The 16240-nt window shown below is 40.4% G+C and overlaps 1 protein-coding gene across 1 annotated transcript in view; it reads right to left on the bottom strand.

The window, feature by feature from the left end:
- The window catches only part of agmo (alkylglycerol monooxygenase), a 51087-nt gene that overhangs the window by 34116 nt on the left and 731 nt on the right, over positions 1–16240 (bottom strand). Inside the window, exons 2-3 of the mRNA XM_063487470.1 lie at positions 12416–12546; positions 11553–11704 (exon numbers count right to left, since the gene is read on the bottom strand). Coding sequence (XP_063343540.1) covers positions 11553–11704; positions 12416–12546 — 283 coding nt within the window. The remainder of the gene's footprint in view (positions 1–11552; positions 11705–12415; positions 12547–16240) is intronic.

Raw genomic sequence — 16240 nt, 5'->3', positions numbered from 1 at the left:
TGTCACTGGGGACCATTTGTGACCTGGAGATTTATTGTTGTTCTTCTCTGCTCACAAAAGAGAGATTTCTAGGCTAATGAACAGACTCACTCACTCATCCTAGCCCATACCACACAACTGATTTCTTTTTCCTCCTGTAAATAAATCACTTAAAGCTCAATATTGTGGACACACTTTTTTGTTACAACCTAGAATCAATTATAACAAAATGGGGGTTCATCCAGGATGAAATACCCACAGAATCCCTTTACTGTAAATGTTCATGTTTTTCTTTTCATTCAACTTTTGAACAGTTTGTTCTGCAACATTTTACACACTGCAGCAGCAGAAACTTACTGCCCCAGTACATGGGATCAACTGAAGAGATATTGCAGGACGTCTACGTTATAACTTTCTTTAGAATCATTATCTGGCGCGTAATCAAGGTCAATAATAATGAAATCATAATCAGTCATGTAATGTGACTGGGTTAGACTTTGACACGGCCTGTTTACATCCATCCAAACCATGTCAGGAGCAGTGTTTATATAACCAGAGTCATGTAAACACAAGAGCCAAAGTCCAATTGAGATCCATAAATTTAGCTCTAGTCAAGGCCACCACCAAGCCCCTACAAGTGCCAATTTATACCTTGAATAATGCTTCTATAAGAAGAAAATATGACTAAATAAAAGAAAAATAATCACCATAGGAGTAGATCCAAACTGACACTCTTTTAACCACTCAAACCCTATAAAATGCTTTTACAGTTACATCAATCAGATGTCTAAATCATCACCCTCAGAGACAAACACTTGGCAGTAATAAGCAACATCCTTCAGCCATCATGTGCAGCCCTCTGAGTGGTGGGCTGCCCTGTCAATCACAGGACTAATGGGCTGTGAACAGCTCTCCAGTGTTTGGATTGGAGGACTCTTGGATAGGGTGCCAACCCAAACAGCAACGCAGGGCTCAGTGGGATGGTCAGCCAACTCTCCTCCATCTCTGCCATACTTCATGCTGTCCACACAGTTCAGTCACACACTCTAAAGTAAACACACTAACCCTGGTCAGGCCCACTTGCAGCTCTCACAAACAGGGTGTAAAAACTATGCAAAGAAAGTGACAGGAGAAATAAAATTGATTTTCTGTTTAATTTTGTTATATCAACGTTGTGCTTTAATTGATCATATTTCCACGTCCATTATTTCAGTGTGCTGAAATCCAAAGCACCAGTTCTTTGTCCTCCCTTTTATTGCTTTCTGTTTCAGACCCAACATCAGAATCCACCTCTTCAGTTCCCAGAGGTTTACTGAACTGTTTAAAAAGTGGTGAAACACTGTTTAGCATGCACCTTTCCCAGCTTCATTAAAATGTCTTGGTGGCATCAAATTAAAACTGAGTACATTATAAAAAATTAAATTTCGGTTTCAGCATTTGATATGTTTCCTTTGTAAAACTGCCAATTAAATACAGAGTTCAGATATATTTAGTTACATTTTATTCAGCTAGCAGGGTTATGAATTTCTAAGACAAAAACATTTACAGTTGAACCCATTTATAGTTTTTTTGTATATAATGAGAGTTCAAATGACATTTATAATTGTCCAAGTTTAAAAAGAAATTTCAATTACTGCTTTGCATGTGTATGTTTCAGGCAATCAGACCCCATTCACGTGACAAGGAGAGACAGTTAAAAGAAAAAAAAAAAAAAAAAAGACTCCTGCCTTTGGTTTTATTTTTCATTTTAAATGTTACATAAAAAGACTATATCCAGCAAATCAAATAAAAACAATAACTGCTGAAGTAATGTCTTACCACTCAAGAACAAGCAATGTAGTAATACTGAAAAATTTAACAGGAAATGAGAAAACCCTACGTAAAAACGCAGGTTTGGTTAAAATTCAAAAGTAAAAAAAACAAACAAACGTTTTACTAATCGATCCTCATATTCATTTTTCACATTCACACTTCATCCCTCCACTCAGTGGAAGTTTGTCCTCAGCTTTGTCTGCAGCTGAAATCACCTCTTCTGTCAAAACTGTTGACAGAGGGAAGTCTGTCCGTGCAGCAAGCAGAGCACACGAGGGCAGCAGACAGCCTGACTCTGGCCTCTGCTGAGCTCAGCGACCCTCTCAGTGATCATAACACACACTTCTTTTCCACACTTTGGTTAAAGCTGTACATACAGGCACTGTGGATATTATCTCTTTGTGATGTGTAGGTTCAATCAGACCAGTTTTTCTTGGTCTTATTCTACAGTTCTTTCCCTCTCAACGCGCACAGAGCAGACAGTATGAGCAAAGAGGCCTATAGATCACCGTTGATGTTATCTTTACCTCCCATGAGGCCTTTCACTTGCTCTGTTCTGCTTGCGTGAGTGAGACTCCCACATCCTGACCAAACCGTACAGACAGAACCAGCAAACCAAGCAGGGGTCTGGATTCCTCTGTTGGCCCTGCAACCTGCACTAGGCCAGGAACTTGCTGTCAGAATAAAGATTTATGAAGACCTGGCTGCCTGGGGGTCTTTTCAAGGCCCAGACCCTCTCAACCTTGCCCCACAGCCAGAAGGTGCTTCTCTTTAAACAACATCCACACCGGTCAGCTCTCCTTTGGGACGGAGGACAGTGATAAGCACATCTGTTTGTCTCAACAACTGCTGCTGTCTGCAGGGCTGAATGACAGTGGGTGTTTGGACACACCAGCAGAAAGTTAAAGTTAGGTTTGGGCTTTTTTTAAAGGCTGGTTGAGCCAGAGAGCAGAAAACGAGTTAAATACATATATTTTATATACTTGGCCCAAATGTCTGCACTTTTCCCCCCTGCCTGGAGGCCTTTGGATTACGTTATTTCATATACATTTACACATACATACATATGTAGTTTTTACATAGCATTTTTTATGTGTCTATTTAGCCTATAAGACATATTAAAAAAAACAAAACAAAAAAACAAAAGCAAACAAACCCTAATGCTAAATAAGTAATGACAGCAATCACATGTCCAACCCTGGTTTATGTTCCACAATAGCACATATCTGTTCCACTGGATTTTATTCTAAATTACAACTTTGGCTTCAAATGATAAAAACAAGTTATCATACTCTTATTGCATTACAGTATGCTCCTTTTTGAATGATGATGTTTTCACTCCATCTTTAAAACTGTTTAGTATGGCTTGAGATCACAGAAAGACAGTCTCTGTTCAACACACTAAAGCAAGAAGTACTAACAATGTTCCTATAGAAGAATCATTAATAGTTGCCTCTAACATGTCCTGCTATGTTTCAAGATCATTAAAAAGTCTTTTGGCTGTCTGTTTCTGGTGGTGTATGATGAAATGGTAAGTAAAGATGCCTTTACACACATACAAACTAACCAATATCACAAGGTGATGATATCGGGACTTTGACGTAAGGTCTGGTTTAGTCACAGTCTCACTACTGGAAATACTCTGATTTAGGCCAAACAGTTGAATGAATACAGCATGCAGGAGCCAGGACACAGGAAATTAAATTACCAGTTAGCTCAACTTAACAGTCACAGATCATACAGCCTTTGTACAATTAATCTGGCAGGTTAAACACAGTTTAAAGTCAGATCTAATTGTGTTGGATATTTGTTTTCTCGAACCTGCTCGAGCTTTTTCGGGTTGTGATCTGAAAACATGACCGTCATTATCTGCCGAGAGTAGCAAATCCCTCTTTGTGAGGGAGTGGTCGACTTAAAAAGCTTTTCTCTGTTTATAGAATATAAGAAATATATCCAAATACAGAAATTTACTGAATATTTGGCATTTACTAGAGAAATAAATGAAATCAGGCCCCCATGTAAATACAGTGAGAACAACGTATCTGTGTTATCTGTGTCTGTGCAGCTAGGTGCTGCTGTCACACGGCAAAGTAAACAGCACTTCATGTATCGGCTCAGTCACCAATATCTGATCCAACTACACCTGACAGAGCGCCATTAGCTGCATTCATCTGCACTCGGACCTCCCAGGGTGGTAATAAGGTGATAACTCCTGACCAGATAACTGTGGGTCCCAATTTTTTTTTTTTTTAAACATACAAGTTAAAATGATTTAGAGTCAAGGAAATGGATGATTTATTAATTCACACAGACAATCCCAGTAGATAACCTGAACTCGACTTCAAAATGCCATCAAGCTGATTGTTACGGCCCTAGCTGGGCATCCTGAAACTGCCCTTTGGTTTTTAATGGCTACCTTTGATATTGCTGTGTTTCTGGCAAACCCTTCGCTTTTCCAGCTGGACACCTATAGGAAGAGGGATTTGCATGAGGTGGCATCATTTTATGGCATTTGTGTCTCCACAGCTCTGCGTAAGGCTGAGCTGAAAGCTGCTCTTGTGTCTGGCTTGGTGGAGAAGGGGATAGTGGCCTTTCCAGTGTCTGCCAGTCCACCTGAGCATGGTGTAACGTCTCAGCCTGTTCCGCAGGTGCCAGCTCAAGGTGTAGCTCCATCAGTGTCTACGCCTGTTGCTCAGGGGCTGCCTGAGGACAAGCCGATGACACTGCCTCACTTCGAACCACTCTCCATAGAGTCATCAGTAGGCTCGAAGCAGGATGCTAGGCTCCGTGTACGCCTGGCTCGTCTCCAGTTGGAAAAGGAGGATCGTGAGAGGGAGTTCCAGTTAAGGAAGTAGTTGGAGCTTAAGCGTTTAGAAGCAGAGCTTGCCAGAGCCAGGGAGGTTGAGAATTGCTCGGTGGTGTCATTTGGTCACGGTCAGAGATCGACTAATTGTAATCCACCACCTGTTGACCGTCTTTCAGGTCCAGACGACCTGCAGTGTGATAGATTGTGTGTGACACAACCATTCAAACCTGCACCTCTGGCTAACCAGCATACCTGTCACCATGACCTAGCGAAGAAGCGTCTGAAAAGTGTTTCGGAATGGCCTTCTAGCTATTCGCTGGGCTCTCCATATGTGATGGCTCAAAAAACACCTGGCTGTCACTTTGGACACTATTTTGAGGGACTTGAGCCAACCCCATTCAGTGTTTTCGACCCATCGAAAAGGTCTTGGCAGTTTTGGCAGGCTATGCCTAACCGTTATTATGGTGCATGGTAAGTGATATGTTTAAAAGTTGGGTAGGACATTCTGGGACAAACCACTGGTTTGTATTTATGGGAGGGGGTGTTACGGCCCTAGCTGGGCATCCTGAAACTGCCCTTGTGTGGGCGTGGTGTTTTTCTCCGCCTCCTCCTCTCTTGCTCCACCCTTCTGCCTCTCTTTTGCTCTTCTCTCTCCCCAGGACACAGCTGCTACTCATTGGCCTCATTTACCACCTGGGCCCAGTCAGCAATCACCTCTCTGAGGTTATATAAGCTGGGGATGGGCTGGATGTGGGAGGGTGGCTTTCTCTGGTGTCTCCGCTTTGAGTGCTAGGTGTGTGAATGTCCTGCCTATAGTGTGGAAGCAGTGTTTAGTGTAGCTTCACGTGAGTAGTGTGGGCTTGTGGGCCTTGGCAGTAGTAAAGCTAGCTGCTGCTAGTGACAGGGTGAGCTTGTGGGCCCCTGGAAGTGCCTTCTCGTGGTGTGGAGTTTGTTTGGTTGTTGTGTTCTTTGTTGTTGCAACCTTTTTTCCTTTTTCCAAGTGTTATTGGTAAAACGGCATTGCCGGCTCTTTATGTTAAGATTATTTATAATAAAGACTATTTTATTTACTAAAAACACCTGTCTGTTCTCCTTTCATTCTGTTCTGGACTCATTTGTTACTGGTCCCCTCACTCGCATGCCTAGACCCCTTCGGGGGGACGTAACACTGATACTATGTGACACTGGAAAATGTCACATAGTATCAGCTGCAGTGGTGCAGCTGCATCATATTTGCTGCTAAACCGCAATCCATGTTGAAACCCACCTCTGCCCAGCTTCTCCTCCTCCTATGCTGCATCAGACCAAAACAATTTGTTGTCACTGACCAACTAAACAACACCACTGTCTGGATATTGCTGCTTCTGATTTATTGTGCATGCAGAAAAAGTCAGAGAGGGCCCACATTAGAGACATAATGACAAATATAAGGAGGTAAATAAAAATCTTTAACTATAATGGTCCTCTCTGAACCAAAAGTAATGATTAACAGGGTTAATATTACGTGCACAAACATTAAACTTGATTAACTAAAATTAGGTTTTTTTTCCCCCCTATCTAATTGTCACCGAAAGTAGAAGAGAAATAATCCTGTGTCCACTTCACATAGTTTAGTTCCTTTGTTTTATCATGGATGAATGTAAAATGCACTACTTTATAAGGATTACAACATATACAACTGAATTTTGAGGGCTACTTCTTATCATATTTCTGTTCCAGCTTGGATCATGAATAATCCAAAACTACTTAAATCTAGAAATGCACTAGCCACTATTTAAAAAAAAAAAAAAAAAAAAAAAAAAAAAAAATCCAGTTAAAAATGCCACCATACAGTGTTTACCAATTCCAGTTCTGTGCTGTTAAAATCAGATTAAACTGCCCTGTCTCAAAATACATCACTTTGTGGAAGTAATGATACCATTTCACAGGACCTTTAAGTGATGTTCTGGTGCTTCTGAGCTCTGTGAGCAGCAGCAGTTACTGTGGTGAGACAACTGCAGCATAACTCCATTACCTCACATATAATCAGAGTACAGACAGCTGACTAGCTGATTAATGGCTTTACTCTGGCAGGCATGCCTGGATATAGATGCTGCCCAAGAGCAGAGCTGCTATTAGTGGCACTCGCGATATGAGGTTAGAATAAACAGAATCAACAGTGCTGTCAACAACATGGCCGCATCTGAATCAAGCTGGCCTGCTGCTCACCCAAAACCATCTTCATTCAGGCTGGTTCAGAATAGCAGCATTTTTAACATATATAGTGCGTCTGCTGCTGAAAGAACTGTGGGGAGAAGGAACCCAAAAAAGCATGGGGTTAAAATGGGAATCTGTTTTCTATTCTTGTCAGTCATCAGGTTATTGAATCAATGCGTTTATAGAAGGTGGCTTCTATGGCTGCTAATAGATAAACTAGCGGTTAAATGTTTACCAAGGGTCATATTATTTCAGAGGCCAGAGGAGTTAAATTTTCTGGAAATCTGTCAGCAATTGAACACTTACATCTTTCTTTCATGAAAAGATAGATAAACATAAAATGCAACTGAAAAAAGTAATTATGAAAGCAGTACCAAGTAAAGTTATAGCATTGATTTGTGAAAATTCTGGCATTAGCAATGTGATCAAGCAAATACTGATATCGGGAGTTAGCATAAACAAACACTTCATTTGAGCCTGTGTGCGCGCAAAGGTCATTCAAATGTTTGGAATTCCAGATTTGCCTCAACTTTAACCACAACGGGTGTTTGCCTAAGCAGAATCACACCAAGTGCCAAAGGCCATAAATACAGTGTAGTAAAAGGCTTTCGCCATTTCTTTTGTGAATGAGAATCCCGAGTTTCATCCAGCTCAAATTAAAAAACAGAGCTGGAGATTGAGTGGTTCAGTCTTCTTTAATTTGCTGTTATTCCCAAGATCAGTGTCTGGAAAGAGCAACATCAAATTAATAAGGTCTCCTTAGTAAAGATGGCATCAGCACAGACGACTGCTGCCCTTCCAGTTATCTTTGAATCATCTTTTCATGTGGAAGTCATGAGGGGGAAACTATGAAAATATCCATAAAGCTGGTCAAACAAAGTGATATTTCATACTGAGGCTGACATTTCCAAGCATGCAATTGGTTCTTCTAGCATTTTTCTATTGTGATCTTTTTCTTATTGTGCAATATTACAAGTTCTATCTTATTCATTTGGACACTACAATTACAGTTGCAGTGTTCAGACTGTTGAGGCAACAAATGGCAACAGTGCTCGTCTTATATCCATTTCATTCTTCAGTGCTTCTTTATAGGAAACATGCCTCACTCACATTGGAACATTTTGGTTGAACCTTCCTCTGGAAGAAGCTGGAGGTCAGAAAATGGTTGACCAAGATGACCTCGCCTGACCAGAGTGAGGAGTGAGGACCGTGCCGGCCCTGTCCTGTGGTCAGGGACAGCCACTTCCCTTTGGTAACAAGGGAAAAAGCTTATATTCCTGAGCAAGCACTGCACCAGATGACTATCTGCGACCTCGCAATCTTCCATAATAACAACCCAAAGAGGCTGGAGAAAGAGGAAATGAAAGTAAGTGGAACATTTTTGAGACATAAAACTGATTCTGCAGTTCAAAAATAAAATCATTCCAACCGAACACACCACAGAGATATGTCACAGTATTGGCGACATTCCTCTGCATCATGTGACACTAAGAGGACAACAACAGTGGGAAAACTTCATGAGATCGCCTTTCAGGTGTTATTGGATGTTATTCAGCAGACAGACTACTTCTTAAAATCAGTGCATGTTACTTAACTCAGTTTTCTTGGATTGTCAAAACAAAAGTCTGGAGCTTTGTGTACATGATAGATGGACTCTGCACTTTTCCAGTCAGAAAGTTGATCCTTGCCCAGTATTTTTTTTTCCCAGATCAGGTAGTGGTTTAGATTTATTCTGTCCCAACAGTTGAACTGACAGACCCAATTAATAGGACTGCCAATCTCTGCCTCAGATACTTTGATTGAATCACCGGTGAGCATCCGGACAACATAAGAGCTTATCATCATCAATACAGCTGCTGAGCAGCTATACGGATTTTCTCATTTTTTAAATATGATGCAATACATTGACACAAGCTGATGTTTTTGTATTCATTAGCCAAGTCTTATGTTGCAACTTTGACTTTTTGCAGATTCACTTGTTTCTTTTAAGTTATTAAACTTTTTTAAAAATACTTTTTTCTTCTTTCATGCATTTCCCATTTAAAAGGAAAGCAGGCTTTTTAAACAGATGCCACATGGACTCATGAGTTCCTCAGCTCACAGAAAAATATGAGCATCCTGTCATCCTGCCAGGAAAGTGTGGTGCAGTCCCAGTCCATGTAAGACGAGGTAAATCGCATCTGTACTTTGACACTCGTTTTCATTACCAGGTCATTGATCATTTAAAGGTTTAGTGTGCAGGTGATGCTAACAAGAAACGAGGAACCCTCATGTCCCTATAAAAATAATAAAGTAATACGTGTGCATCTAAAGCTATTCCTCAATTAAACAGTGTGCACTGAAAAAAAAAATCCAAGTTACTCATCTTTGCAGGCACTACAACAGAGGTTGCCGTGTAGATTTTTAAAACTTGAATGCAGTATGTTCATCATTAATAGTTACACCAGACACTGAATGTCTGATTGTAATTTACCATCTTATACTGTATTCCAAAGTGCCTAAACTCCGACTTACACAAAGACATAACCATGATGGTTATATGCCTTGCACTCTGAAAGTGCACAGTAAAAGTCAAAGTAAAACTGACCACCAGCATCTTGAGCTGATGTTCTCAGTCACCTCAAAAGCACAGAGACCAGTTCAGCTGTGGCAGAAAGTTTAAAAAACACAGCTTCTGTTTACTCAGATTCTAACATCAACACAGAACCAGTGGACTTTCATCCAAAGCTATGTGGACTAGACAGCGGTCAGCTTGATGTGCCTCTGACACAAATAAACATCAGCGCAGGCCACAGATAAATAGCTCTCTTCCGATGTGCTGAGTGGCAGCTGAGCATCTGGCATGAACATCAGACAAGACATGTGGAAAGGCCTTTTTTGTAGAGCCACTACTCTACAAAATTCTTTGACATGTACATTTTTTTTTTATATGCTTTTTTTTTTTTTTTTTTTTTAAGACGTATTCTGCAGGACGTTGCTACTTCTGAGACATGACTTTATACAGCCTGCTGCTGCAACAGCTCTGGGTTAAGACCAGAGTCCTCTGGAGACCATGGCCTCTCACATCTGCACAGCTCTAAAGCAGCTGGATGTAACTCAAAAATAATTGCTTCCTCTACAACGTCCAGAAAAGCATGATGTGCATCCTATCTTCACGACTCCTCCCTGTGGGGATGGCAACTAAATCAACATTTTACAGCCATTTATCATCAGCTAACTTTGCAGCTTTTGTTATTACTTTACATACTGGCCTAACAAGCGTAAGATCACCAGTTTGATCCCAAGAGGAGACTAATCCCTTTGCCATTGTGTGAGGTAGAGCATTCTGTGTATATTAAAAAAAAAAAATGAAATAAAATCTACTAACAATCAAACATGTGTATAACTTGTGAATAAGGGAGCAGCCAAAAGCAGCAGAGTGATTCACAACTCAGCAGCATTAACCTGGATACATGTTTTAAATGGTTTTAATACTATTCACAAATTGCTCATTGTAAAAATTTTATAACAAACACCATGAATCCAAACTGACAGGAGTCACCAACCTTGACCAGGACAATGCTTTTATATAAGATACTTGTGCACCTGGAGTTTTCACAAAGTTTATGGAACACAAGACATATCTTGCAGAAATAAGCCATGGAAATGGAGGATCAACCCCAACTGAATGACCGGAATAGCTCAGGTCTATGCTTTTGCCAGTGCTAATGGTGCCAGTTAGTGATAATTCTGTTAAGCAATTATTTGTCAACGACCTTTTTCTAAAGAAAGGCAGACAATGAATAAAAACTAACGCACAAGGACAAAAACAATGATGACATGTATGAACACTTTCTTCAACTATAAGGAAAATATTGTGGAGAGACTAGACCCAATAAGACCCAATCAAGTTGTGTAGAAAGGTGCGACCAATGTGGAAGTGATGTAGTCAGAAGCAATCTCCTTGTGCAGTAAGGTTAGATGGGCACATTTAATCCATCCCTGGGAAACTGCACAGCGGTTTTTTTGGAAACAGTACAACTAGCTCCCATGCTCCGTTTCCCATGAAAATGCAAAGTAATGTCAACACGGGACGAAGAGAAGAGTGGACACATGGAAAAATTTTGTGTGTGATATCAAGGAAAACAAGACGCTTCGCAAACCACGTGGAGCAACTTAGCAGCAAAAAGATCCAACTTTTACTATTTCTATTTTAGTCAATTAACTGAACTTTAGATTTGGTTTGCTGTTATTCCTGTTATGATATTTAGTTGAGTAAAACAAAATCAAGATGTGTTGTCAATTAACAACCTTCCAACCCCTGTTGGAACAGGTAAGAATATTTTGAATGTACAGTGCTCATTATAGTTGAAATTCCTGAATAAATAGAATCTCGCATTTAATATGTTACAATGTGTCTACATTCAAATTTTTCAGCCAAAGAAATCATGACTATAAACTTGTAATTAAAAAAAAAAAAAAAAAACGAAAATGAAACAAAAAAAACCCAACAGGTAACAAAGGAGACTTTTCCTGTGCTATAGTTTGTATTGACTGACTAACAATGGCGAACACAACAGAAGGTGAGCCGTTGGTTTTTTTGGGCGGGTCTCAGAACTTTTTAGCTGCACCCTACAGGTAAAGGAGCAATCGTGTTTTCAGAACACACGCAAAAAACAACAACTATTAACATAACTTGTTACACAAAACATTTTTTTTTTGTAAATTAAAATCTGCACAATAAATTGCCTTCAGCTGTGGGTGAGTGTACGACTGGTACCGTGAGCAAAACGGTGGACCCAGTAGTAGCAAAAGTCCACTCCCAAGAAGGTGAACCACCAGGTCCAGGCAGAGTCCCAGGGCAGCTCCACCAAGCGGTAGTGGTTCCACACATACATGTAAGCGCTCAGCTCACAGCCTCTCGTCAGCAAGCTGTGGAGAGGAAAGGTCAAAGCTCAGTGTCGGCTCAAATGTGCTTATGCAAGTACAGCATTCAGTTTGTGATCACGTACAGCTGCGCTCCAAGGGTCACGATAGTCATCTGTTCACCTTGTGTTCCATCTTGACAGAAATTTGTTTAATTTGTAAGTAATTTTGTACATCAGGTATAACAAAGCCTCCCCTGTTTGAGTTCCCATGATTCAGCCCTATTACTGCTCCCCATTTCAATCCACATTTTAAAACAATGTAGAACTAGAAAAGATTATGTTCAACTAACTTTGAAACTAGCTTTATATTTACATTGAAGATGAACCACTATAAGAACCATTTTAAGAGAACCACCTTAAAACTAATTTCAGTAAGCTGAAGTTTGTTTGAAAAAATAAATATTAATAGTTATATTCAGTTCTGTTGCATTTCCTAAACCTGCCATACTGCATCCTTTTATCACCTAATTTATCTACTCCCTGCTGGCCTCCTCACATGAACTCACTTTTAACAGGTAATGGTTCTTTAATACAAGATCCAGAGTTACAGCACCTAAAAAAATAAACTAAAAAACCTAAACTTAAAAAAAAAAAATATATATCACATTGCTCAGTCATATATAAAACACCAAACCACGGTGTTTAAAATGAACAGAAGCCAAATTATGCTTTACTTGCACTATTACTATGTGACCTGACCTGCCTAAACACTCACAGTGGGAGTCTGGAGACCATTCCAGCAGATAGGGAGGTGATTCCATCACTGATTGTGATCACTGGGGCCCCCGTCTTCAGAAAGCCCACCACCAGCTCCAGAACCATCAGTCCCACAAAGAAAGGAGTAGCCTGCGCAGACACAAAATCATGATTCAGCAGTGTTACAAACTATGAAAACACAACTGTTCCAAGTCCTCTGTTGCCATTACCCGTTGTGTTGAGCATTTGTTTTGGCAGATGAGCTAAAAGCTTGCAGGACTTTCATGTCTTGTGATCCATGATGTTTGTTTCACTGTATGAGCCTGGAGCAACGGGTATAAAACCACAACCAATTGGCAGATTGGTGAACAAAAACATTTATCCAAGCACGGCAGCAGTGGAGGTAGAAATTATCTCAGTGGATGAATTAAACATCAGTGCTAACCAACAGCAAGCTTTCATTTCAGTGATGTCAGGCAGAACCCAAGCAAAATAGAATGAGGAGCAAGATCTTATTTTAAGAAACCTAATTGTCTTCACGCTCACTGATAATATAAAGTCATACATGTTCAGAGAGAGCGCATTAAGTTTGTTAGGCTATGTAAGTAGATGGAGACCGCAGGTAAACAAGCTACACATCTTATGTTACAGGAACAAGTAAAGGGCTGATGTTCGTTCCCTTTTCCAGCTCCAAAATTTCATCATGGACCTCTACTAAATCAACTTTGCATGATTTACATTTCAGTAGAATTCTTACTCATCTTATACTGTGCCTTTATGCAATTCTTAAGTTCCTCTTCTATTAGAAACAACCCACTTCATTATCACTTTAAGGCCATCCTCCCTAAACAGTCAAATTTCTTCTAACTGGCTGATCTACACATGGATTCATCCACCTTTGTATTTAATGCACTTTCTGAGCCACAGTTTCACGGAACATGTAATTCTTTGAGCTGACATCGGGTAGGCACACTGGTAGGAAAAAAAAAAAAAGACACAATAAGAGCTGAGCGTTTCAAGCAAACTGACGTCTAAGGTTTTAGGTGTCAGGGACAATTGAAAGAAAACCATAGTAGGGTCCCCTTAAGTCATCCTACCTCCCATGTTCTGCCATTTTTTTGGCAGAACATGGTCAGATGCCCAAAGCACATCAATATTTCTGCTTTTGATGTGTAGCAGCTCTACTCTGAACCCTTCCTGAATGACCAAGCTCCTCACCCCGTCTCTAAAGGAGAGCCCAGAAACTCATATTCACTACATCTATCTATGATCTTATTCTTTCACTCAATACTCACAGTTCACAGTCATCGAGGAGGGTAGGCAAGTACACAAGTACACTGGCCAGTAAATTGCCAGCTTCACTTTCATGCTTAGCTCTCTTCACCACAACAAATGGTACAGCAGCCATGTTACTACTGACGCTGCTCTCTACACCCTCTCCACTAAGTCGAGAAGATCCCAGTGTATTTAAACTCCTTGACTTGGAGCAGAAGTGTGATCCTGAAATGGAGTGTACACTCCACCCTTCTCTGGCTGAGAAGCATTGCCTCAGACTTGGGAATAATTGTTATCCCACTGTTTCATACTCAGCTGCAAACCACCTGATTGTGAGTTGGAGGTCACTGCCTGAAGCAGCTAGAACCACCACCTAATCAGCAAAAAGCACCAAACTGGAAACCTCCCAACACTTGGCTGTGCCTAGAAATTCATTCTTTAAGTCTTGGAAAACAAATATGGCATTTTTAGCATAACCTCAAATAATATTTTAAGAAAAGATCCTCATCCACTATGCAAGTTGGTTTTTAGTATTTTTTTTTTCTTTCAGATGAATGTTTGAATAATTTTAAAAAGCAGTTTAAAATGCTCATAAGTCAAATAAGTATAATCTTTTTCAATTATAATGGTCTGTACATAAACTTTTGGTGTTTTCGCAAGTTGGAAAACACTCATTTGGAAAGATGTGCACCAACTTTTACTCATTTTAAAGATACATAGTTAAAAACTAAAAGTTCACACTTAAAGAGAAACTACCAACAGTAGAAAGAGTTCCATGGGGTAAAATGCCTGTAAATGAATAAAACCTACTTTAAAAGAATAACTTCTTACATTGTAAGAACCAAATAGCAAACAGAAAAAGTTGCCATGAACACATGATAATAACTGCTTTTGACAAAACAAATGGTGCGCACCAAGCAAACAGTCAGTGACGTGCCTTTATTTGTAACAGTCGTGGAAAGCCGTAATAACCTCTTGATGGGTTTGTCAAACATGGAACAAATTAGTGAGGGACGGGGTTAGCAAACAGGTCACAACTACGACTTTGGAAGCGTGTGAGCCCTGCTGCTTAGCTTTAGCTCAAATGTGCTCATTGACCAAGTGGCTGCAGTCATAAAGGGGACACATGGCCCCCACAAGAGCAGCAAGGAATGAAAGGCGTGACGAGACCACAGAGGAGCACATCTGCAGGTGAGGAGGGAGGAAGTGTGCGTATTCATGTGTGGATTAAAGTGAGAGTCAGTGTGCGTGCGTGCGTGCGCACACACAAATCCCCATGTGAATGATTCAACTTTAACATGCAGGTGTGTGATGCAAGTGTGTGTGAATGTGTGTGCACAAGCAGAGGCGAGAGCGCCACCAGAGACCAGTGATCACACGCAACGCTCCAACATCTGGCAGCAGACTGCAAAGCTGCAGCAAACAAATGGGCTCGCTGCGCAGGCAGACCTCCTCCAAACCCGCTGAGAGAGAGATTATCATTCTGGAAGCTGGCCTAAAACCCCCACCCCCCGACATCACCCCCCTCTCCTATCTAGCAGATAGTTTTACCGCTGCACCCCTGAGTTTTTGACAGCTTGTGGCAAGATTTTTCAGCAAGGCAAGCCGATTCTCAAACCGCGCATCAAAAAACAAAAAGAAAAGCTCCTCTTCATTATTTTGTCTTTTTAATACTTGCATCACCTTCTTTCTTTTCAGTTCGTTATTATCTTGCATGCAGTCACACTGTTTGCAATTATATTTCGAACTAAAAATTGCACAAGCCTTTTTTTAAACTTGAGTATACTTTGAGCTTGTGTGGACTGTTTGTTGTGGCATTGTAATAATTGTATTTTATTTTCTTCTGAATTCAAACCTACATGGATAATGACATTTGTGGACCAGATGTCTCTCTCCCCCCCCCAACAGCCATTTTAAAAGGTCACAGTTGAGTGATAAATGTTGGCTAAAAACATGCAGACTGACAAAACACTTTTATCACTGCTGTCTGAGAAATTTTGAGTTTGCATTCAAATCACCAAACAGCTGAGAGAACTGGCAACAACCCAGAAGCCCATAATTCCAAATAACTCCAAAAATCACAAGATTGCGTTGTGATTTTTCCCCCTTTGACTAATTTGGCCTGTTGGGATCACAGAATGACAGTGGTGAAGAATAATTAACGACATGCTGTAAACAGTGCCAAGTCACTAAACTGCTCAGGCACGCCCATGCAAAATTTTAATCACCAGTAAGCCCTGCAGTAACAACAAATTTGCTTTATCACACTTGTTAGTGGATTTTGAGGACTCCTGCTGTGGGGGTAATTGTTCTCCTCCCCTGATTTGCTCATAAAAACTCATAACAAACATGTGTTGTTAAACCTGCACCAGCCATTTGTCACAATAAAAGGGTAATTGAGATGCTGTAAAGTGACAGAAAGAGAAAAGAAAGAACGTTGCTATAAATTTTTCATTAGGCAGAAGTAATTAGATTTATATAAGTTGAGCAGATTGGTTACTGTGCTGATACAAATGTAACTTTTCCATACTTAATGCAATATTCTCCATAGTTTGACATTTATTAACTT

This window comes from Pelmatolapia mariae, linkage group LG10_11 (assembly GCF_036321145.2).
Source record: "Pelmatolapia mariae isolate MD_Pm_ZW linkage group LG10_11, Pm_UMD_F_2, whole genome shotgun sequence".
Classification (NCBI taxonomy): Eukaryota; Metazoa; Chordata; class Actinopteri; order Cichliformes; family Cichlidae; genus Pelmatolapia; species Pelmatolapia mariae.
This window is presented reverse-complemented; position numbering and strand designations above follow the sequence as displayed.